General features: G+C 40.7%; 1 protein-coding gene across 13 annotated transcripts in view; it reads right to left on the reverse strand.

Annotated features, from left to right (window-relative positions):
• Positions 1-25,073, reverse strand: part of MAST4 (microtubule associated serine/threonine kinase family member 4) — a 573,771-nt gene that overhangs the window by 149,594 nt on the left and 399,104 nt on the right. For 2 of the 13 annotated variants that reach the window (XM_010336559.3, XM_010336558.3), the window contains exon 1: positions 17,329-18,142. The exons of the other annotated variants lie outside the window; for them this stretch is intronic. In XM_010336559.3, the coding sequence (XP_010334861.1) occupies positions 17,329-17,420 (92 nt within the window). In that variant the 5' untranslated portion in view covers positions 17,421-18,142. Of the gene's footprint in view, positions 1-17,328; positions 18,143-25,073 lie in introns of those variants that run through there. 13 annotated transcript variants of the gene reach the window in all.

Genomic DNA, 25,073 nt, shown 5'->3' on the forward strand with positions numbered 1-25,073 from the left:
TTTTTGGTGGAGAAAATATGAAACACCAGACATGCTAGCAATAATGTACCATGCAATATGAGAGTCACAAACTTGGAAGGCACCTCAAGTAGACAAAAAGCTACTTGGCATTATGTATTAAGATTCATAAACATGTTCACGTCACTTTGGCATAGAAGTCTCTATTCTGGGAAATTATCCTAAGGAAATAGTCCAAAAGACAGAAAAAGCTATATGCACGAATATGCTCCCTGTGTGGTGCTTTCATTAAATAAACCTTTATTAAGTGTCTATTATGTGCCAGGCACTATCCTGGCATGAAGTCTGTGCCTCAAGACACAGTCAGCTTGGAATTCAGATAAGTATATACAGAATTACAACATGTTGAAATGAATGCTGAGTACTATGTGAAAGCAAAAGAAACATTAAAATATGCTGCAAGTAGGGGACAGAGAATCAAGGAGGACTTTACAAAATTTTGGGTAATGCTCTTATAATTTCTTCAATATTTTTTAAGACACAAGGAAATGTTAAAATATTGAACAAATAAATTATTTTAGTATCCTAAAAATGATTCCTTAATACATTTTTTTTTTAATAAAATATATCAAGCAAACATAACTGCCTTTAGCAGCTCTCCGAAGTCCTCTTCTTTCTCTACACAGTGTGTGGGAGTTGGAGTGCACGCATCAGTCAGTGAGTTCTCACCTGGCACATTCTACCAGTCTATTCTCAGTCTGAGTCCACTACCAGACACTAGGGTGTCCCTACTCAAAACTGCTAAGAAACTGTGAATTCACTTTGCTTAGAAAACAAGGCAAAATAAACACATCAAAGAAACCTTACTGCTCCTTGAGAACTTATTTGTTCAAATGGCTCAGAGTCGCTTCAGAAGCTCTTGGTTTATGATTTCAGAAGGTCCCTTGATAAATATGGTATTTGTAATTTGCAATAACTTTTTTTTAAGTGTATTTTCAAATGAGAAAATTCCAGTTCTAGGGGTTGTGTTTGGAAGCTTTTGAAGAAGTATAAACTGGATTCACCTTGTGATATATAGTGAGAAATAATCTAAGCTAAATTGGGATATGTCACAATCTATATAGCATGCCTGTATTTACACTTGGATAAGAGAAAATTCTATTCCTATAACATGCACAACATTCAATTCAAGTCAGGACATGACACATATCAGGGGGTGGGAGCCATGAAGGTATCTCTTTCAACATGTTCTATCCTGTACCATGGCTCAAGGCCTTGGCTATACTCCAGAAGTTGGGTGGGGCTTTAGAAGCGTTACCAGAGAAGGCCATGCCTGAACTAATTTTCTTCAAACATTGCCTAAAGGGAAGGCTCAACTTGAAGCAACCAGTGGAAAAAGGGTAAAATTACAATTTATTGAATCTCTATATTTGCTAGGGACTATCTTAGGTAGGAGGCTGGCAAAGCTTTTCTGTCAAGAGCCAGAAAACTGCAGGCCAGAGTTTGTGGCAACTACTGGACTCTGCCATTGCAGCACAAAGAACCACAGACCATCCCCATGGGAATTGGTGTGGCTGTGTTCTAATAAAGCTCAGTGCACAAAACCAGGCAGTGGCCAGATTGGGTCTGCAGGCTGTAGTCTGTCTACACCTGCTCTATGTGCTTCATAATCTGTTTTACTTATGGTACAAAAAAGGCTTGCTGATTATTTCCCATACTTAACGATGAGGAAGCAAAGTATCAGAGGTAAGATGACCTACTAAGGTCAGATGTCTAACCCTGGATTCCAACCGTCTATCCAAATCCAAAGTCTAAATCCTTTCTACTATATGAAAAGGATTCTTCAATCCTTTCTACTATATTAGCATGAATACAGAGGAAGCGGCATCAACTTGAACAAAAGAAAAATGCCAAGTCTAAATACTTCCTTCTTGTTTAGCAGTAACTGATTTAAGCCCATCTATCCCAAAACATGGGGGACATCAAACATGCTGGAACAGTCCTTCCAAGAGAAGCTTCTGGAATAGTCAGTGCTAAATTCCTTCACACCAAAGAGGAGGGAAGTCAAATTCTGTATGATAATGTGGCAGATTGTGGGAAGGCTATAATGTGGTCATGTTCCTAGAATTTCAACATTCTCCGAGAGAATTTTGTAAAACAACCTCATTTATATTTATATATTCAGTAATTCATTCATTACATGACCAGGTAGTACACTATCCGTAAGTGCTTTAAAAGAGGATGTGGCAATTTGTCCTTCAGAAACTTTCAGCAGAACTGGGAGGCAAGGCATAGACACTAAACAGTTAATCACCTGCTGATCTGAATTGCCACTGGAGGGCAAAAAGACACTGTAGAGGTGACATGTACAGTTCAGTGCCCAAAACTCAAGGGAGAACAGGCAATAAATATGAGCACACTTCTCCTAGTTGAATCTTAACTAGGTTTTCACTCCGCTTTTTCCCCTCGAGAGATTAAAGATTCTATTTTCACCATGGTTGTCCTACTTTGGAATCTGAAGACAAGGTTCCCAGACCATCTCTGTTGTTTACCAGCTTGAAATTTTAATCTAAACATTAATTTCCTCATCTTTCAATGAGGGGGTTCAACTAGATGTTTCTGAAACTCTATTCTAGATTATACCTCCATGAATCAGATTTTCAATATATGACTCTATATAGCCAACTTTCAAAAAAAGTAATTCCCTGGAGAGAACTTAGATGTCCATATTTTTAGTCCATGACAGGGTTCTTCACATCTTTATAGTTAAAAAAAAATTACAATTATTAAAATTACTTCCATAAAAAAGCAGAAAGTATCACTTACAAGATTACACAACTTATGTCTGAAAATTTGATTTTCCCCCAAGGATAGAGGGGAAGGAAGATGAGGAGCAGATGGATTCATTGGTCTACCATGGAGAAAAAACATGTCTACACCTTGCAAAAATATATTAATTGGCCTGCCACCTGGCAAGCCTGCTCACTACATAAGGGATAAAGTTTAAATCTCGAGGTTTAACCTGTGGGGAGATGGTAATCGGAGTCTTTCTGAGCTAGCATTAGTATTTTTAAAGGAAGCATTTTAAGAAAGATCCGAATACAGATGGAGAAAAACAGGACCTAAAACGTAAGCCCACTCAGGATGCTGTCACTAGTGTCAGTGGGCCCATCTCCACTACATACCAGGAAGCCAGCTGTGGACACACCCACAATGGGTGCGGCTGCGCATCAACACAGCATCCTTCAGAGGCCTTTCCAATGTGCCCTAGGCCTTACCATCCACCTGCCCCAGTCTTCTTGTGTATTATAGGTATTTTTAAAAATTTCTAGAAATCTTAACCATTGCAAAGTTGGGCATTTAAAGGAATCTCATTAAGGGAAAAAAGCAGATCATAAACCATGAGGTAAAATAAAATACTTTGTGGTATGCATGCACACATGCTTGCAAATGCAGACAGGAAAATATTATTCTGCCAAGTTTTTAACAGTGGTTATGTCTGAGTACTAAAATACGGGGTGATTTAAAAAAAAAAAAAAACATTTTCCCCATTCTCTGTCTTGAGCATGTATTAATTTAAAATTTAAAGGTTATATAAGTTTTATTAAAGTTAAAATATAATAAAAATAGTGGAAGGACTTGATAAGTTATTTTACAAAGCAAATAATGTGCCAATAATTTATCTTTTGTCAAATACATATTTTGTTCCATCTTCACTTGGATAGAAAAACTCTAAGACTCCTTCTGGATCTCCATGTTTATCTTCCAACAATCATAATCTAGATCTTAAATTACATGGCTTCCAAGCCCTCTACTGTCACAGCCCTGTTCCTTCCCCTATAAACACCCCCAAATTATTTTTAACAATTTCCTAGTCAAATCTGTCGATCTGGTTTAAGTTTTTCATCTACATAGTATCAGAGGGGACTTTTTTTTTTTTTTGAGAAAATGTCTTGCTCTGTTGCCCAGGCTGGAATGCAGTGGCACCATCATTGCTCACTGCAGCTGCGACCTCCCAGGCTCAAGCAATCCTCCTGCCCCAGCCTCCGGAGTAGCTGGGACCACAGGCACACATTTTTAAAATTTTTTATGGACACAAGGCTCTCCCTATATTGCCCAGGCTGGTCTTGAACTCCAGAGTTCAAGTGACCCTCCTGCCTATTTAAATGCCGGGATTACAGGCATGAGCAACTGTGCCTGGCCAAATGGCCTATTACATATTAATAGCAGTCCACACAATTTAGTTTCCTTATCTTTCAGATATCTCATTTGAAAGATAAGGATGCATTTTTCTGGTACTTCACTTGACATTATCAACCATGTAATCAAACTATGTGTTAATCATTTCCTCATAAAAACGATTTTTAAGGAGGATGACATAGTGTACCATACTATCCTGGATGGAATAGAAAAAGGATATTAAGAAAAAATTGTGAAATATTAACAAACTGTAAAGCTTAATTATAAAATAGAAAAACAGAGCGAAGAAAAGATCTTATTCTAATGCTATATTAGCATTATTAAACTACTAAATCTATGTAAAGTTTTTTGAGGTAATAGAAATACCTGGCCAGATGCAGTGGATCATGCCTGTAATCCCAGCACTTTGGGAGGTTGAGGCAGGTAGATCACAAGGTCAGGAGTTCCAGATCAGCCTGGCCAACATGGTGAAACCCCGTCTCTACTAAAAATACAAAAATTAGCTGGGTGTAGTGGTACACGCCTGAAATCCCAGCTACTTGGGAGACTGAAGCAGGAGAATTGCTTGAACCCAGGAGGTGGTGGTTGCAGTGAGCTGAGATCACACCACTACACTCCAGACTGGGTGACAGCGCAAGACTCCATCTCAAAAAAATAGAAAGAAAAAAAAAAAAAGAAATACTCTATATCTTTATTTGTATGTTAGCTACATAACTTTATTTGTTAAAACTCATTGAACTACACAACTGAAAAAGGATGATTTTACTGTGTGTAAACTGTATCTCAATAAACCTGTCTCAACAAAACAAAACTAAAACCTAGTTCCTGGACAAAATACAAGTGGTAAACTCTGTGTCAGTACAAATCTGAGTCAGTCTTGGGCCTACGCTAGTGGTTACAAAATACATTTTAAGCCTTTGAAAAAATCCCTAAAGGGAAGACTTCTTTCATTCCGTCCTTAGGTATAGGCAGCTGTTCCCCAAAAACAGCTCACATATTGTATCACCAAAAGCTAAGAAATGGCTAGTAAAGCTTTTTGTGTGTGTGGTTTAGAGACCTCTGGACACAATATTTGTGTCCTTTTTGTGTTGAAGATTATTTATAGTCTATTCCTATGCAATTGTTTTATGCATTATAATTTTCTGTTCTCTAAACACAGTAATTTTCTCAAAGGAAAAGATATATTTGAGTGCCATCGAGTCATCTCCTCCTTAAAAACAGCAACAGCATCTTCAAGAAGAATTATTATATTTTTAAAAGGGAAGAAGTCTATAAGTAATTCATCTCTAAAATCTCCCAACAGATATTTTCTGGCATACCCACTGCATTGCCATAGATGCAGAAAGAAATTCTGTCCTTTCTAAGGGATGAACTATATGCATTATTACAAGATTGGCATGGGTTTCGAAATGTGTGTGTAACGTATACATTTATGTGAATGTAGAGGATTTTATAATACACAGAGGGAAAGCTCAGAAAAAAGAAGCCTGAGTGCATGCGGTGTTACTCATTCAAAGGCCTGGAAGACAGCAGCTGTGCAGAGCTACACTGTAAGTAAAGCTTCAACTTAAAAGCGCAAACCCACTTAAACACCATCATAAACTGTGATACTTTAAGATGAGGAAATTACAGCAGAATACATTTACTATTTCCATTAATAGGAAAGAGAATCAGCAGGTGGCAATCTTAAAACAAAGTAAAACTTACTTCTATTTTTCACTTTCCTTCCTCAGACAGCAGGCAGAATTTTCTATACCAAAGATCAAAATTACCAGAGCTCTATATTCCACAAATACCTTTTGAATTGCCAAGAGGCTACTGTCCTATAAAATTAAAAAGGTACTAAAATCTTGCTTTATAAATATTATTTTCAATAATTAGGATGCTGTTGGAGCTATATTTCTTTTGGCCATAAGAGTAAAGTTTTTATCCAAATTCAGCACTTACTACTGGTGAGATGTGGGGGCATAAATAATTCCTCTAATCCTCAAATTTTTCATCTGTGTAATAAATATAATAACATACCCTTCACGGAGTTGTTGTGAGGATTAGATGAGACAATATATATATTAAACTGTCTGCACAGATATTCTCCCCCTCCCTCCTCCTCGGCTGATGTTGGTAGATCTACCAGTTATTGCCTGTTACTCTAATTTTTGTCTGTGTTACTGTCTAAAGCACACTACATTGAGCTGCTTGAAGGAAAGGATCATGCTGTACATATCTTTGTTTCCCAGGTGATAATCATAGGCCCTGCTCACATAAAAGGTACTCAATAAACATTTGGCATACAAATGAAAAAATGAGGTGATGTGATAAATCCTCAGATCCTATTCACAGAAGCCAAACTTAGCCAAACTAGGTTATCAGGTTATCATGTTTCAGAGAGTGATTCAGGCTCATCCACAAGCTCCCAAAGCAGTGAAAGGGTCACAGAGAGATGCATGACTCATAAATAACCCCTCCAAGTATTTGTAAATGTCATTAACTTCCCATGTTTCAGAGGTTGATCGTTCAACTCTTGGTTTCTCTGTCTTTTGCCCAAATTTATAATCACTTGACTCCTCTTTAGTGCTTCCAGACAGTCAACAAAAGGAATTGAAAGAGGAGGTACATAGCCTTCAGGATTTGGAACTACTCCCTCCCAATCCAATCCCTGAGATAATCTTAACAAATTCATTCTAGGACTAGAAGGCAAAAACAAAACAGAGCAAAGCACAAACACAATTACTTTAGTCTAATAGGCCTTAACATATACTTTAAGATAAATACACACCTGAGACTTCCCAACAAAATCCATAAATGTTGGGCCATGAATCCCCTCCAAACATGTTAGTTTCTCTATTAAAAAGCTTTGAAATCAAACCTGTTAAGTGGCTGAAGGAACAGCTACAAGCCACTGCCTGCTGGACACACCTATAAGAATAGAAGGTTTGAAAAGCAGGGATTGTTTCTTCAGCTCCAGGCTGGGCATGCCACTTGCATGGGAACTAAGAGAACTGGCTTAAAATGAGGACTATAATCTTTCTGGAACAATAGGTCATGACGAGCTTCCTTAATGCCAAAATAAGTGTTTAGATGTAACTTCTGCTAACTGAAAAAAAGTATAAAGGGCATATATATTTATTCTGGCTTGAATACAACATTTCTGAATATGTTTATCAGTGCCAAGAGTCAGAACCCTTTTCCCTCATGGATTTTCAACCTAGGACCCATTCCATGGAATGTTTCTATAACCTAGAAATGGTATCAAAAAGGTGTATCATATTAATATCTAACCGGTTCAATATCTGTACCTTTTGACCCCCCAAAACACCCTAGGTCTGATGTGAGAAGTTAGACTAATTGTAAGGTTAAATCTCAAAAGGTAAGAAAGACCACAATTGCTCTTGATTAAAGAACTTCCTTTACAGGAAGCCATCAAGTAATACATAATCAATCACGATGTTACAGAAAAATGAAGTCTACCTGCTAAAATGGCATTTTGTCCACGGCTAGGAGGGTAAAATAGCATTAAAAACACTAAGATCCAAGAACTGGACTGAAGAGAGCAGGTCTCTGATCTTAAGCCTGGATACCAACGTTAAGAAAACCACTAGTGATTTTTCAGCTTAAAAATCCTTGATTTCAAAGGCTAACTGGCCTGAACTACACAGGAGAGAAGGCATCTACTGAGAAAGAATGCTATATATAAATTTTAGAGGCCGTACAGTAAAAACATACCATCTTTTATTCCACGGTTCAAATATGTAACACCAGACATCAAATCCTAAAACATATAGGAAATTATGATTCATAAACTTAGAGTCTTATTTTATAAAATCTGTAACAAAAACTACTACCTAAACCACCCAAACTATCCCACATCTGACCAGTGTTTAGCTCCACTGGTCACTAAGGCCATCTGAGATCAAAGATGAGAAATCCTTCTGTTTGGGGACCTACTATGGAAATGCAAACTTAGAATCATCCATTCAACTTGCCAAGGCAGCTGATGTGCCTATCAGTTGTTTTGCTGCATGCCTGCCCTTTGCAGTGGCTGAGCAAGCCTAGGTTAATTTTACAATTAACCAGTTTTGGGGTTAGCAAATTACCTGTATTTATCTGGATGGGTACTAGGATGGGGAATAGCAAGTATATAAAATCAGTCTTTACATGAGAAAAAAAATCTGACATAGTTTCAGTACCTCCAGAGCTTAGTTTCTGATCTAGGTAATCTATTTGGAAAAGTCTTTGATTTTGGTATCAAAAGTCTTGAGATTAGCCAAGTGAAAGTAATATTTTTACAGGAATTATATCTCAAGTTCCAAGATCAACAATCCACTCAAATCAGACATAAGAAATAACATTACATAATAGCCACTTAATGGCTATTGTTTTACAGTAACAAAGGCTTCATTTACCATATTTCCTCGAGTGTTTTATTCAGCTGGGAGTTTTTCCCATGCCAAACCTAATTTTTTTCTTTCAACCCCTGCATATAATAAAAGTGAAATATTTATTATAATTCCCAATTTAAACATATCCATCACATTGCATTTTAGAATACGTTAATGTGAAAGATGCATAAGTGATTTTTTATGTAAGCTATGGGTTCAGTGATTTTCTACAGATTTCATAGCTGAGAAATTTGTCAATCACTAGATAATATTCCAATAATGACGCTTAAGGAAGAAACACAGTAAAGTCTGAGACATAAACATATACTGTAACATTTAAAAATAGACAGAATAAAGCACACTAAAGATAGCTTCAACAAATACTCATATGGCAAAATGGGCCTGCTAAATCCATCAGCCTTCTTCCCCTTCTAATTCTATGACCCTAGGAGACCTCAGCAAATTTCACCAGTCTTCAGCTTCTCATTCCCTCCGCCCATGTGATTCACTCAGAACCTAACATATTTCCTCCAAAAGATACTGCCATTGAACTTCCCTGTCAGGTTAGAAACTTTCCAGGGGCACAGGGGGCTGGTACTTACTTTGAACAGCTACAAGCTTATTCAAGAACTTCAGAATACAATTGGTGGCTGGCTTACCAGATGTCAGGATCTGCATTTTCTTCGTACTAGTGCCTGCAATTACAGTTTGCTAAGAGCCCCCAAACTCTGACAAAATCATAGTCACTGATAAATGTAGGACCACAAAGCAGAATGTAAAAATTCCCAGGATTCTATAATAAAGTAAGCAATGGGGTGCTTGAGATAAGAGATATACATTAATGACTACCTATTCTTCTTGCCAATCTATTTGACCTTCAAGTACTGATCAAAGCCTAAATTCTCTGCTATGGTTTTTTTCTTTAAAACAAAACAACATGACATGTCAGTTGTGAGATTAGTATAATTACCTTCTCAAATAGGCATGTCCAATAGACATTAATGTAGCTAAAATTCCCACAGGTCTTTTATTCTATTAATAAGGTTTAAGGTCAACATTTTCAGAATTTACAACCATGTTCCTAGTGTAATTTTTTTCCTTTCTTTTCTTCTGTCTGCCTGGAAATTAGGAGAGTACCAAAACTACAAATGTTAACAAACGTATAAACTTTTATTTAGAGATCTGGCACACAAAATGTGCCAAATATCACAAAAACCAAGTTCGTACTGACAGAGATTGACTCTACTTTAGTAGACGATTTTATCCACACTTTGTGACTACTTTCATCCAGGTAGCCCCAGGACCATTCTAACATCTTGGCTCTACTATTTAACTTTCAAAAGGATTACTCAGTTACCATGATGTCACTCCCAAATGACTAGTTACAGGTAGTGAAGACAACTCAGATTAACATAGCTTTGTGCATGCTTACTCACACTAGAGATGGGTGTGTATGGAGGGTGAGGCTGGGGTCCAGGGCCTCCAGTTTCCATCTCTGTGAGAGACCAGCTATTTCCATTTCAACCAACAGAAGGAGGACTTTCCCAGATTATTCAGATTGAGTCCTACTTCAAGCTTCCTCTTCTATGGGGCATCTCCACACAGGAACTCAAATGATGTTCCTTGACACCAACACCTGTCGATCTTTAACCCAGAAGGCAAATGGTCTCTATCCTGAAGCTTATGATTCCTGTTTAAAGGTATCGAGCTTCTGATAACAGGATAGATGCGTATAGAGAAGCAAGCAAAACCATTAAAGAATATAATGTTCTACCCGTCACTGTGCATTTATCAATATACTACTCCCACCACTGCCTTGAGAGTGAAGACACACAGACACACAAACACACACACACACACACACACACACACACACACACACTAGCAATGAATAGTCCATGCCTCACCATGCAGCATATGCTCCATAATTCTCATGTTTTATTTTTAATGAATTCCTTTTGAAATCTACTTTTTATACTCACACATCTCTTTCTCCCCTTCTCTCTCTCACTCCTTTCCTCACTTCCTCCCTTCCTCTTGTCTCACAAAAACCCCTACATATTCCAGGGGCAAAACAGTCTGTGATCTCCTATTGTAAGTTTCACACTAGAAGCTAAAAGCAATATTTTTGATCTGTGCACATTTCTGCTCCCATCCTTTGTATCTGTTAAGACTTAGATGCCCAGAATCTGAAGAATGCTGCCATGGTTGGGACAGCCAGGCTCTCAAAAGAAGCCACTCAGCTGCTGGCAGCTCTGGGCTTGGAGCTCAGTTTTCTCCTCTGCTCTAAGGGTAGCCCTGACCAGCCTGGGGGAGTGGGGTCAGGAGCAAGGGCAGCCCAGGTTGCTGGACGGCGTCATGGAATATTAGCAACGTGAGAGCTAACTAGAAATGAGAGAAGGACTGAAGGGGCGAGCCCTGCACAATTTGTAAGCCTGTCCTGCCTGCAGAAGACACAGTCAGGAGCACAAACAAAGTACAAGGATGAAAGCAAGCAGCTATGAAACAGGCCTGGGCAAAGCAAGGAGTGGGAGGAAATGGGCGCAGGGACTCAGGGAGGGGCAGAGCCTGCAGGTCAGGCGTGGAGAGGAGGAGAGGAGCAACAAGTGGGGCCAGGCTTCAATCTCCTGTGACTAGGCTGCAGGGGAGGGGCTGGAGTAGCAGGGGCTCAGGAGAGCAAGAGGTGGTGTGTGGGAGCCACAGACACTCAGTCAGGGTTTTCCAGCAAGAGAAACTCCAACCATCACAAACATATCAGAAAGGAACAGTCATAAGGCTACGGAAGAAATGTGAGCTCCCAGAGGGAGGTGAAAAAGAAATTGTCATTGCCAATTTGGGCAATGAAGCAGACAACAAAGTGAGCAACAATGAGTAAGGGGATATGATTCAGAAAGGAGGGCTGACGGGCCAGCCATGAATGTGCAGAGGCTATGCCATTACAGCTGTGTTGCTGCTGTACTTAGCTGCCCACAGAGAGTGGTCACCACCCATGTTCTCCAAGTCCTTGCTTCACTCTTTTCTGGGTTGTGACACCCCAACCCTGGGACACCTGTTCCTGCGAAGTCATCCATGAGTTCTCAGTTGCCCAATACAACACACACCTTCACTTCAACTCTCTGTGGAGTGCTGGGGGGTGTTGACTATTTTCCTCCTGGCATTTCCCGGAGAGCACTCTCCTGGCCCCCTCCCTTCTTAGGGGACTTTTCTCAACTAAGTCTCTTTCCTGCACCTCATACCTCGCTGCATTTCCGCCTACTCCTTAAGTGGGGTATCTTTAATTTTCCCATGTATTAATCTGATGTATTTCTCAGATGGTCTTAATAGTGAGTCCCATGTTTATTATTTTGGCACAGCCTGTCTGAGTGCCCTGGATTTATGTACGGAGTGGCCTGCCAAGAGGGCTCTTTCTTTCTGGTCTCAGTGCCGTTGATGTTCCCAGATGTCTGTCCCCAAACTCTTCCCACAATTGTTCTTTTTCATCCTTTGGGGCTCCCTTAAATATCAGCATCTCAAAAGACCTTCCCTGACCACATTACCGGAAGTAACTCCCATCACCACCCTACGTGGTTATGGTCTCATCTCAGCTCTTGCTTATAGCCATTGGAACACTGACCACAATTTGGCAACTGACTTAGTTAGACACTTGTTTATTGGTGAGGCCCAAGCACTGTATCTTGAATATCACTCTGTCCCGTGACACAGTGGAGATCCCAGCATCGGAATCAGGGTCAGGATATTGGCTGAATGAAGGAATAAATATCCCATGGTATTCAGTACACAATAGCTGTTCAACAAATGTGAATTTAACTGAGCTTTAGGGGATAAAAGGGATAATATAGGTTCTTGTGTCTTCCCCTGCCTCACTTTCATAAGTACAGGTGGTTCCTCCCTCTCTTTTTTCCCCAGAGTAAAAAATCCCAGGGCCATCATGGAATCTTTCTTCTTCCCTCAGAGCCAAAGGCCCATTGCCTTCTATTAATGTGATACCCTTAATATCTCTCAAAAGCACAATCTCACTTCATTCTTTAGTCCTGCAAAATCTTTTAAATAGACTACCCTAAGAACTTGGCTTCCAGGTCTCATCCCCATTCCCAGACCTAAACCCCAGTGCGGTTAGACACGTCTCCCTAGCACAGTATCAAAACCAAACTCCTTCAAATATCAAGTGTCTCAGCACTCCTCCCCAGCTTCACCACCCACTACTCATCTTCATGTTGTAATGACAGTAACAATAGGTAAGACTTATTGAGTTTTTATATTCTAGTCATTGCATTAAGCATTTTACACATATGAATGCATTTTAATCTTATAAATCCTATAAACAATCCTATAAGATAAATACTTATCCCTATTATATACATGGAGCAACTGAAGTCCAAAGAAGTTAACATCACCAATTTGATAGGGTCAAGATATTAACCCAGGTGAACAGGCTTCAGAATGACTCTCTTAACCATTGTGCAGTACTGCCCCTTCCAACTCTCTGCTTCTGCAATACTAAGCTATGTAAAGTTCCTGGGACTCTATTGCCATGGCCACCAGGCCTTTGTACACACTATTTCTCCTGTCCCTTGGAAAGAACCTGTTCTTCACTTTCATAAACACCAAAATATCTTTCAAAACCTTTTCTATGTGGAGCCTCTTCTGGCTCCCTGAGACCAAATTCTCTCTTACCCACTGACCGCTCCCAAGGCTTATATGTACCTTGTAAATACTTCTTGATTGCCCTGGTTTGCAATGATTCATTTACTTGTCTTCACTGAAAGCATACCTACGGCTTTCAGCATTAGGTCACAGTGCACAATAGGTGCTTAATAAATGTGGAGTTAATTGGGATTTGGGTAAAAGGGGTGAGTACAAGTTTACTAACACCTGGAATACCAAGGCAAGAAGGAAGAAGATTCTCTATACCTCTCATAGTCATGACACACATTCATGAGCAAAACAAAGGAAAAACTCATCAGACACTAGAGATGTTTCTGAAGGGAAGATGCCAAATATATAAAAAATTCAATACATCCTGACAACTACAGGATTTAGTTTAAGATCCCTGAAGGTACCTGCTGCTCACAGCAATTGCTGAGTAATGTGAATTCTGCAAAAAACAACCAAAATAAAAACTCCAAAAACTTCTTTTTTGGTTCTTAGAAAAATACATTTGGAAACTTGCTCAAAGTGATGAACTGAGTCACAAACTACCCATCAGCATGGATAATGGTTTTATTGATTTAGGCGTCATCACGGTTGAGAGATTATTTCTTAAGGAAAACGAAAACACAAGAGATTTCTGAACACTGAGGTTAAAACACAAGCATCTTCTGGATTTTCAAGACTGTACTTCAGCAAAACTAAAGGCCCAACTCAAAACCCGGCAGCAACATTTAGAAATCAATTGTAGTTCTTTTCTTAAGGTGTGACAGAGAGCAGATATAATTAAAAGAGAAGCTTGATTTGTTTCCGCCGATCGTTTTTAATCCAATGGGCAAAGAAAAGATGCTAAAAACATAAGCAGTGACATGAATTCTGGCCAACTAATTTCCGTTATGAGTTGTGAGAGGATCCTGAATGAATGACATAGCCACAGACCTAGGAAACCGAAAATCTCAAAAACATGCAACCATTACTTCAGTCTAAAACAAAAATTTTGGTGTAAAAAGTCTGTTCCTTTAAGCCTAGGTTTCTGTCCCTCAAAGCAGCAGGTAAATGGCTGTATTGAGACCACCTTGAGGACATGAGGGGAAGAGAGAGAAGGATAAAACCAGTTATATACAAGGAACTCTTTCCAATAGAAGATGTAAGCTCTGCAGCAAAACAGTAGACAAAAGCCAGTGTGCGTCCAAACAATCTCATGTCTGCCATGGTCAAGACAAAAAAGAACGAAGGGCATAATATACCATGCCCGGGACACAGCACAAGCGACAGTCTTTCAGTTCATCAGTACTGTGCCATCTTCGAGAATCTAGGTCTGAGAGTACGTCTGTAGGCTTCCTTCCCTAGGAACCCCAAGAGTTACACACAGAAGTAGGGCTGTGACTTGTAAGAAAAACCTTAAACATTTTTTTTTTGAGAGGACAAGCTAACAAACCAGCATCACATTGAACTATATGGCAAATGTAATGTAGCAAACCAAAAGGTTTCCATGACGACAAGTTCTACCATAATAAAGGTTTAAGGTTTAAGGTAGGTCTGAAACCATTCAAGCTCTTATTGATGTGCTACAAATATTCTATGCTTATGAGTTCTAAGATGCTCATTCACAGGCTCAAAGCTGAATTTCCCTCTTTGATAGAAACAAGAAGCTAATATTAAAGTAAAAGCTAAGATAAAGTCCTCTGGATTACAAGGTTAATCAGAACAAATAGCTGGGAGAAAATATTCGAAATGAAGTCTGTCACTGAAGTCAGCAAGTGTGCAGGAAAGGAACTAAGTTCGGGCATGGGAGACACCCCAAGGGTTGAGGCATATCTGATGGATGGTGAGAACAAAGCGTCCTCACCTGGACACCGGGGATGCCCTTATTGAGGCTGGCAAAACAGGACAATGCGGGTACAGAAAGGTCCTTTGGAAAGGAGACAAACTACTCAGCCAGGTAAGAAATGGGGTTAGACTAGGAAAAGGAAACAGGACTTAGAACAGTTAAGGGGAATCCAGCCCCAAAGAGGCGGTCACAATGTAAGCACGTGTTTCATGTTCTTAGGGAAAGACATGGAGCCAGAATTGATCACTGTGTAACAGGGTATGCAGGAGCCACACACGCCGCCCTGGAGATGAGAACACCTGCCCTTCTGAATCTACATAATAAATATAAAGCAACGAACTGTAGCCCTTTGAGACAGACAATGACTCAATGGATACAGAGATGATCTTTGGGGTGTTTATTTCCAAACGGCAAGGCCTAAAAATCCCCAGTAACAAATAGGCTGTCATAATCTCTACTCTTGAAAGAGAGAGAAGAAAATCCACTTTCCTCTCTATTTTGCCAAACTGAAGATACGGGTTATGACTTGAGGTGGGAACAGCTCACCCAATGCTCTCCCATTTTACTGGGAAGAATTCAGTTTACCTCAGGACCTAGGCTCTCTGTCAGTGTGAGTTGTCTGAATTGGAGTGTTCAGGCTGGAAAGATACTGCTCTAAAGCCAGGCTCAGAGCAGCCTGAGAATCCTCATGCATCTGACTCCCTATTACTGTCAACAGATAGACAGGAAGAGGAAAGGCTCCAACTGCTCTACAGGTTACGATACACACATGTGATGCCAGAACAGACTTCTCTAAGAACTCATTCCAGGTAAGAGTAGAGGCTGTACCACGCCAGGACACACTACTCAGAAATATTTTAGGGATTCTGTCAAGTTGAAATAGTAAGAAATTATGCAAATTATCACTATGAGAAGCAGTGGCCTAGTTCATATATAGCATGTATCTCTGTTCAACTTTATTAGTTGTCTTGGAGATTTGGTGCATGGCTAACACAACTTGAACAAAAATGAGCAATACTACAAGAGAGGGTCTCTGACCATACATGGCAGAATGAGAAAAACATTATTTAAATAGTCACGTTATTTAAAAGGCACAACTACAGAATCCAACACAGTTTAGTGGTACCAACACTTTGAACCGCATCAAAAAGCAAACATGACTTTGAAACCTGCCAGATGTCTCTCTCATACACACAGGTGCACATGTGATTTGTGTGTGCACCCATGTATATAAACAGTGTATGTGTGTATTCCAGGATGTTTCTGAAATGTAAGAAACACCATGATAAATTTTGAAAGGAAAAGGTAAGTTTTCCAAAGTATCATATACCCGCATTTATATTACAAAAAGTTATAGGTATAACCAAAAAAGAACAAGCCATTTTCTTGGGTTCTTTGAACACTGAAGCACAGAGATTGTGAAGCTCCAAATCTGATAGGCTGCATCCTGTTTATCTGACTGCACAGTTGCTCTAGTGCACGTTCACATGTACATGCAAGGCAAGTTTTGAAGGAAAACGAAGAACGAGTATTAACACAACTCACAGGGTGTGCTCCCTCTAAAACCACAACAATCCTACTTTTCTGTGCTGGACACAGATGTGGCGAGAAATGCCTCCTTTAACATCATAGTCTCTCAATGCAAGTGTCAGCAGACTCTCGGAACTGCCTGTCACTTGTGGCATGAGCTTCATATTGACTTTAACATTCTTTCTCTTTCCCCATCTTTTCCGTCAAATACATGTTACAAAATGAAAAGGACAGTCCTGTATCAGTAATAAATGCCAGCAAACCACTGAAAAATCAAAATGACAAAGTTATGTAGCTGTGTCTCTCCACAGATAGTATGAAATAGCTAACCTGGGCTAGCCTTGCATTGTACATCTGCATCTTAGAAAGTTCAAATATTTAATAGAGGAACATCTGAAGGGCTCAACAGAAAGTACCAGAAGCCTCAATATCTGGGTGAATGAAATGGATAAACACGATCAAATCAAAGGGGCAGACTTACACAAAGTACCTCCTCCTCCTCCTTCCCTTTTTCTCTCCCCACCTCTCACAAGGAAACGTCTTATTATCCACATTTCAAAAGGAGAAAAACTATGAGCAGCACATTTATCAGGGTTACCCAGGAAACCACACGGACGATGAAATACCTGAAGCACTGCCCCGTCTCCTAGCAGGGCATAAACTTTTCAAAGTGTCACCCAATACACAAAACCCCCAGCTCCTGAGGGGCTCAGGCAGCTCGGCCTGTGGGCCCCTGGGGAGTGAAAGCCGTCCCTCTCCAGGCAGAGATCCCCGCGTTTTTACCTTTGTGTTCGCCGAAGCCTGTTCCCACTCCTCAAATGAGGCAAAGTAAAGTTTGAGAGCACAGTCCAAAAATTAGGGTCAGACATATCCATTTCTTGCTTTCTTCAATTCACTGTGGGTTCAAGGCCATACGACCAAAATAGGGAGAGGGAAAAGAAAAAGGAAAAGAAAAAAAAAAAGAAGAAAGACAAGACAAAAAAAAACAAAAAAAATCCCAATTATCTACTCACTCCCTCCAGAGAAAACCCGATGGGAACTGTGATCTCAAGAACAACTTGGAGCATGTCTGAGAACTACCCGTCCCGTCCTAGCCTTTAATTAACACACAGCCTCCTCTCAAAGGTCCGGGAAACTGATTTCCTCTCGGGTCTGCCCTCTCCTAGTCAGCCTCGGCCAGCTATAAACAGTAATTACAAGAGTTGAGCCGCGCGTTCGGCTCGAAACGCTGTCTGCGGGATTCAGTCCGAGGTACTTTGTCATCTGTTTGGCAGATACCATTCGCCGCTGCTGCGGGGGGCGGGGTAGACGACTATTTTGAGGCTTCGGTTCCGGAGGCTGTTGCTTATCAGCAAAACCATTCACATCCGAACATGCCCAGTGCCGAGTTTCCTTTTGGGATCTACATACAAGGAAAAGAATTTGAATAGAAAAAGCTGCTCTTGCCCTCCCCTCCTGAAGAAAACGGAAACTTGAAAGCACTTTTTAAAAAACAGGCCTATATTGGAGGACTTGACCCTGACACCTCTGTGGACCCTGACAGGGTCCGGCTGGAAGGAGGCGGCGGCAGGGCCCTGTCCCCGGCCCGCCTGGTGGCCGCGCCCCCAGCCTCGCACCCGCCCGCCCCTAACCCCCAGCGTCCCGGCTCCCCCCACCAGCCCCAGCCGCCTCGGGGGAGCGGGGGCTCACGGGAAAAAGAGCAGGCAGCCTCGGGGCGACCCCGGCAGGCGCCGGGACAGCCCCGCAGCCTCCGCCGTGGCTCCCCCGCCCCGGAGCCTGGAATGGATCCGTCCCCGAAATAAATAAAGACACCCGAGGCGGCTCGGGGTGTGTGCAGCGCGCACCTGAGGCCGACCTGTGATTCACCGCGGGGGCCGGGGAAGTCCGCCGCGACTCCTCTGCCCGGACGCCGCTGGCTGTACAGGAAAAGCACGCGGACGGGAAGCCACAGTCACCGAAAACCTCACTCAACTAAATTTATGAGTTTACATCTGTTCCATCAGTGACCATGGTGCACACCTGTTTGGCTTCATGGCCGGCAACTACAGATCTAGGTAATAGTCACGGCGTGGAAAGGCACTACCTGGCATTTCCGTGGCAAATGCTATAAGTATTGCCCCTTCCAGTACGTTAGACCTTGAAAGGACTGAATGAAGGGGGGCTGAATCAATGTTCTTGTTATTCATGTAGAAGAAAGGCATGGTATTTAAATATCTCCCTCCATCTATGAATGTTTGTGTGAAGTACATAAAGAAAAAAATAATTTAAATTAGCTGTCTTAAGTTTGGGGTAATATGGCAAGAAATGCTGTATCAAAAAATGTCTATATTCAAGCAAAAATAACCTCTAAAAATGGCTTAGTCCGTCCAGTAAATACTAGAATAAACTCGCTTACAAAAATTGGAGTATAAAGAGAAGGTAGAGGGGCTATCCGCTGACAAGGTAAGTGGGGTAAACAAAAAGAAGCCTGCTGTGGGATCTTCTTTATCTAATTATTGTTGCCTACATTAAAAAGAAGAAAGACAAGACAAAAAAAAAAAAAAAATCCCAATTATCTACTCACTCCCTCCAGAGAAAACCTGATGGAAACTGTGATCTCAGGAACAACTTGGAGCATGTCTGAGAAGTACTCGGCCCCTTCTAGCCTTTAATGAACACACAGCCTCCTCTCAAAGGTCCGGGAAACTGATACCCTCTCGGGTCTGCCCTCTCCTAGTCAGCCAAGGACTCCAAGAGTTTTGGATGATGTTTTGCATCCAAGGCTTTCCTATGCATTATCTCCTCGCATTCTTCCAGGGCCTTCGCAGATCCTTGCAACCCACAGAGGTAGACAAAGAAGCCATTATTTTCTCAATTTTATATTTGGGACATTATCCCAAATGTTCAGGGACATTAAGTGACAAAACACACTTCACCAGACATTAATGAGCTTGGTCCAGCCTTTTTTTTCCCCATGCTCTTTTAAAAAAATGTTTCTAAGTATTGAAAAAGATGTTTTGAAGGCTGACACAAAAGACAGTCCCTGTGCTCTGGAGCAGAGTTTCTGAATCTCGGCACTGTTGACATTTTAGGCTGGATAATTCTTTGTTTGGGGAGCTTTCTTGTGCATTGGAGAATGTTTAGCAGTATCGTTGATGTCTACCTACTAGATGCCAGTGCTGACAATTAAAAATGTCTGAGGAAGCTAGGCACAATGGCTCACGCCTATAATCCCAGTACTTTGGGAGGCCAAGGCAGGTGGATCACGAGGTCAAGAGATGGAGACCATTCTGGCAAATATGGTGAAACCCTGTCTCTACTAAAAATACAAAAATTAGCTGGGCATGGCAGAACAACACTGTAGTCCCAGCTACTTGGGGGTCTGGGGCAGGAGAATCACTTGAACCTGGGAGGCAGAGGTTGCAGTGAGCTGAGATGGTGCCACTGCACACCAGCATGGACAACAAGAGTGAAGCTTGAGCTGGGTGTGGTGGCTCATGCCTATAGTCTCAGCTACTCGGGAGGCTGAGTCAAGAGAATCGCTTGAACCCGGGAGGCGGAGGTTGCAGTGAGCCAAGATGACGCTACTGCACTCTAACCTGGCGACACAGCAAGACTCCCTCTCAAAAAAAAAAAAAAAAAAAGTCTGAGGAAATTGTGAAATGTCCATTGGGAGGAAAAGTCACCTCTGGTTGGGAACCATTGCCCCAGATAAAGGCTGCTTCTGAGAAAGGTGATACAAAGCACTGATTAAGAGCAAAAATCGTGGGTCCGAATTCCGGATACAACACTTATTATGACCTTAAATCTCTTCCCATTTTCCCCAACTGCAATATTGGGTCCATAATAGGACCAACCTCTAAGAAGCTGATATACATAAATGAAGAGGAGACAGCATACATTAACCCCTTCATGCAATGTCTACACACATACTGCACATAAATGTTGGCAGTATACAGACGCTAAAAGAACACTATGCTGACAGACATAAGAATGCAGCAGAGGGCACCCCACAATGTGCTTCTTTCTACTCTCTAGAGTCTCCAACATGTCTCTACCAGGGTGCTGATCACACTGCATATAACTGACTGTTTACTGCTGTCTTCCCTATTAGTCTGAGTTCCTCAAGGCTAAAGCCACATTTTATTGATCTCCATATTTTCAGAACTTGACAACTCCTGGGTTTATATAGGCATTTAATATCCTTTTTGAATGGATACTTCAGAAGTCCAGGTATCTCTTATTTCTCCTAAGATGCACTGAAACTATTAGTACTAGTAGATCTGAGATTTTCTCAAAGAATACTGAATTTTTAAGAATTCCATGAAGAAGTTGTTAAATTCTAAAGACTTTCTCTTATTTACTTATTTTTATCTATATCATATAGCTGAAAAGATGGCAGTGCTAACATTCCTCTGGTCTTTACATGGCTATAAGAAATGTCACAATCAAACCCAAAGGGAACTCCCTTTGAGTCCCATGTCCCCTCCTAAAAGTAGGCCCAGATAATAACTTTTTGTGATCACTTGTAGGTATCCAAGATCAAGAGGGATAATTACATATAATAAGATGCACAGAGAAAAGTAATCAAGGTGGACGTGAACTTGTGCTACATAAGTTACAGGTTGAAGAACTCTGTGTGGAAAGCAGAGAAGAAAAAATTTAGGGAACAAGCAATAACTGAATACAACCATGTGAAACTACAAGAACTATGTGAGAGAGGGTTTGGATCCAAAGATGAAAGGAGCTGAAACAAGAGTGGATTTTCTGTAGAGCTGTTTGAGCAGAGATAACTTGAAGATGATACAGTGGGTAGAACACAACCTCTAGATGGTTTGAAGACCTTAGGACATCAGTACCTCCCAAAACTCTCATATGCTCTATAGTTTTTCCAGAAAAGCCCATGTACTGGGGCATAACCTATAAAGATGATAGCAACTAAAATGGATAAATCTATGACATAAAATGTTTTTTTCTGCTCTGGATTAAATGACAAATACGCCGATCTGCAAGGATCAGATGTTATTACTACCTCTACTCTTTGCATTTTGAGAAAGCCTCTACAGAAATTCTCAAAGGAATGGGTAAAGATATGAGTATTTTTAACTACATATACTTTAATATATATTTGCATTTAGAAGGCTTGGGAGGATTTGGGTTGTATCCAAACTGAAAAAATAAAAATAGGTTAAGTACATGAGGAGCCAGAATGAATTACATAGTGAGTGAAAGTGGCAGATACATTCCCACACTCATGAAGCGTAGATGTGACACTGAAGTGGGACTTGTCTTCTAACCTGTTTGACTTGATTTGGGAACCTATGATTCAGAAGGTAGAACAGTCAGCGAACACAAGAATTAAAATTGTCAGAACTACTGACATTTTCCTACAAAATAATTATATGGGCAGAAACTACAGTTGCCACTGCCGTAAAACTCAACTGCAGAACAAAAAGGGAACTGAGATTACTGGAAATTCTTTTTTTTTTTTTTAGACAGTCTCACTCTGTCACCAGGCTGGAGTCCAGTGTCGCAATCTCGGCTCACTGCAACCTCCGCCTCCTGGGCTCAAGCAATTCTCTTGCCTCAGCCTCCCAAGTAGCTGCAACTACAAGTACGTGCCAACACACCCAGCTATTTTTGTATTTTCTGTAGAAATGGGGTTTCACCATGTTAGTCAGATGGTCTTGATCTCTTGACCTCATGATTTGCCTGTCTCAGCCTCCCAAAGTGCTGGGATTACAGGCATGAACCACCATGCCCAGACCAGAAATTCTTAAGACTATAGCTGGTCTAGGTCAATATATAGATATTCAGCAAGATTTTGTATTGTGTAACAACTAAGCCTATACAACAATAGACAAGCTATGTGATTCAAAATTTTCATTCATTTAATCAGGATGATATTGTCAGCCACTGGTTTTATAAGGTAAATGAAACTGAAAAATAAGCTTGTTATCCTGCTGAAATGCACGCTTAGGAATAAGTAAGTATTTAAGAAAGGGTCTAATCCTTCACTATTACCTCCCTTACCACATACAAAAAAATGCCCAGTCCTTTTTCCTGACTTGAATTCTGTCTACTGCCTACCTGCTGACCCAGGCCCTCTAAGAAGGTGTTTTATCCAGTCCACATAGAACAATATTAAAAGATAATATGCCCGGAGTCTTGTCTTGAACTTAGATTCTATGAAAAGACTCAGTTTTCTAGTGTGGATGTGAAGTCTGCAAAGCTGTCAGTTCCCTGTGCAGGACACTCGAGCCATGAGGCCATCTCCAATAAGATACAAAGGAGAGAGGGGTTGATGCTGAGATTTCATAAGCACTCCATCTGACCCTGGCCTAGTCTAAGGATTTTGCCCTAAACTAACTTTGACCTCTTCCCATTCCCATTTTCAGAGCACTTAGAAGTGACAAATTCCCCAAGGCTGTCCACACCTTCAAGTCCACTTTGATCACTTTCTAAATGCAGTCTTGAGAGTTTGAGACTAGAACTGTGAACTGCAAACTGGCTGTCCTAAATGAGCAATCCTTGTGATCCATTTGTACATCCCAAGAAATAAAGTTTAGTACTGGGATAGAAATGGGAAAAAAGGGTCGGGTGCGGTGGCTCACGGTTGTAATCCCAACACTTTGGGAGGCCGAGATGGATAGATCATGAGGTCAGAAGATCGAGACCATACTGGCCAACATGGTGAAACCCCATCTCTCCAAAACAAAAAAAAATACAAAAATTAGCTGGGCATGGCGGCCCATGCCTGTAGTCCCAGCTTCTCGGGAGGCTGAGGAAGGAGAATAGCTTGAACCTGTAAGTTGGTGGCTGCAATGAGCACAGATCGCACCACTGCACTCCAGCCTGAGCAACAATGAGTGAAACTCTGTCTCAAAAAAAAAAAAAAAAGAAAGAAAGAAAAGAAAGGAAGAAAGAAATGGGAAGAAAGTTACAACTATGAGGAACAGGCTGACAGAAAGCGCTTCTGGTGTTATTAAACAAATTTGCACTCACATTGCTAAAATATGGAGGAAGATAAAAAGATAGATGAAAATTAACTTGTAGAGATAGGCCTAAATGCTGAAAACTTAGATAAGAGTCGGGATTGTAGCATCCTGGAAAATATTTTTTTAAAAAATTTTTTAAATAATACCACAGGGTAAGAGACATTCAGATTTTTTAAGTGAATGAATAAAATAAAGAAAACATTAACCTGGAAGCAAGAAAAGGAAAAGGAAAAAAAAAAACAAAGGAAACAAAATAAGAATTCTATTTCCTGACAGGTTTAGCAAAGAACTATACAATCCCCAAAGGTGGTATAAAGGATGCAGTCCAAAGCAAGTAAAGGACAGGCTGAAGACTGGCCAGAATGGAAAGAGAATGAAAGGTCTTAGGCATTCTCTGGATTCCAGGAAAATCAGAAACATAAAATGATTAGCATAAAACTTAACAAAATCTAAGAGAAGCCAGGGCATAGATATGGGAAATGAACCACTTATCTCCCCAGGCAGTGGGTGACTTCTTGATATGTATGATTGATAAGTAGAGTAGAATACATATGCCCATAGGCCTGGGGAAGGTGCAGAATCAGGTCTTGAAAGCTCACTCCAGCACTCTGTCTTCTGACTTTCAAGCAGGAGAAGTTCCTGGGAGAAGCCCCATGGCTTAGCCCCCCAGCAGAGTTCCACCCTGTAGGAGAAGAGCTGGATGCACTGTCAGAAAACACATGGCATCCTTACAGGGATGAAGGGGTCATGCAGAAGAAGGATACTACTAGGCAAGATCCAGGGATAAGCGTATCTCTCCATTCTAAAACAGCTGTCTGGAAGATCCATCAGTAAACCACGTGGAGCACTGGCCTCCAGCCCAGACAGCCATCCAATTACAAAGTAGAGAGCAACACTTGGAGATCAGTGCATCACCTGACAAACAGAAAACCTAACTCCTATCTTGTTTTAAGACCAACCTCGTTGTCACTTTAGGCAGTTTTCAGGGGAGCGCTGCTTCCCAATGAATTAGATATCCCTCTACTGGGCTCTGCTGACGAGAGCTCCTGCATGAAAGGGTTCTTGCACTGTATCAAAATCCAAATAGGTTTGTGCACATTATCAGTCCCTATTAGAGTAAGAGCTCCTTGAGGGCAGGGGCTTTATTCTCTCATCTTTAAACCATCACTATCACCACTGGGATGAACATTAAGCCAAGGAAGAAAGAAAAGAAAAGATAGAGAAAGGATTGGGGGTGAAGGGGTGGGCAAGGGAAGGAAGATAGGATGGATTTGATCCAGGTTAGAAAGATGTGTAATAACAAAATTAGGGCTATGTGCCTAATATTTTAAAGACTCTATGTGTTTTAAAAAGCTTTTTCTGTCCATTTCAATTTCAGTTTCATGGGTCCATGAGTCCATTCCATTATCTATATAAGCTGTACCTATTAGGCAGGTCTATTGTTTCAAATTTCAAAATCTAAGAAAAAAAAAAAACTACAATATGTAATGAATTGCATTTATGTATAAATATACAACTAGTTGTGTATGAAATGCTAAATCCTTTTTGATA

This window comes from Saimiri boliviensis, chromosome 1, assembly GCF_048565385.1.
Source record: "Saimiri boliviensis isolate mSaiBol1 chromosome 1, mSaiBol1.pri, whole genome shotgun sequence".
NCBI classification, from domain to species: domain Eukaryota; kingdom Metazoa; phylum Chordata; class Mammalia; order Primates; family Cebidae; genus Saimiri; species Saimiri boliviensis.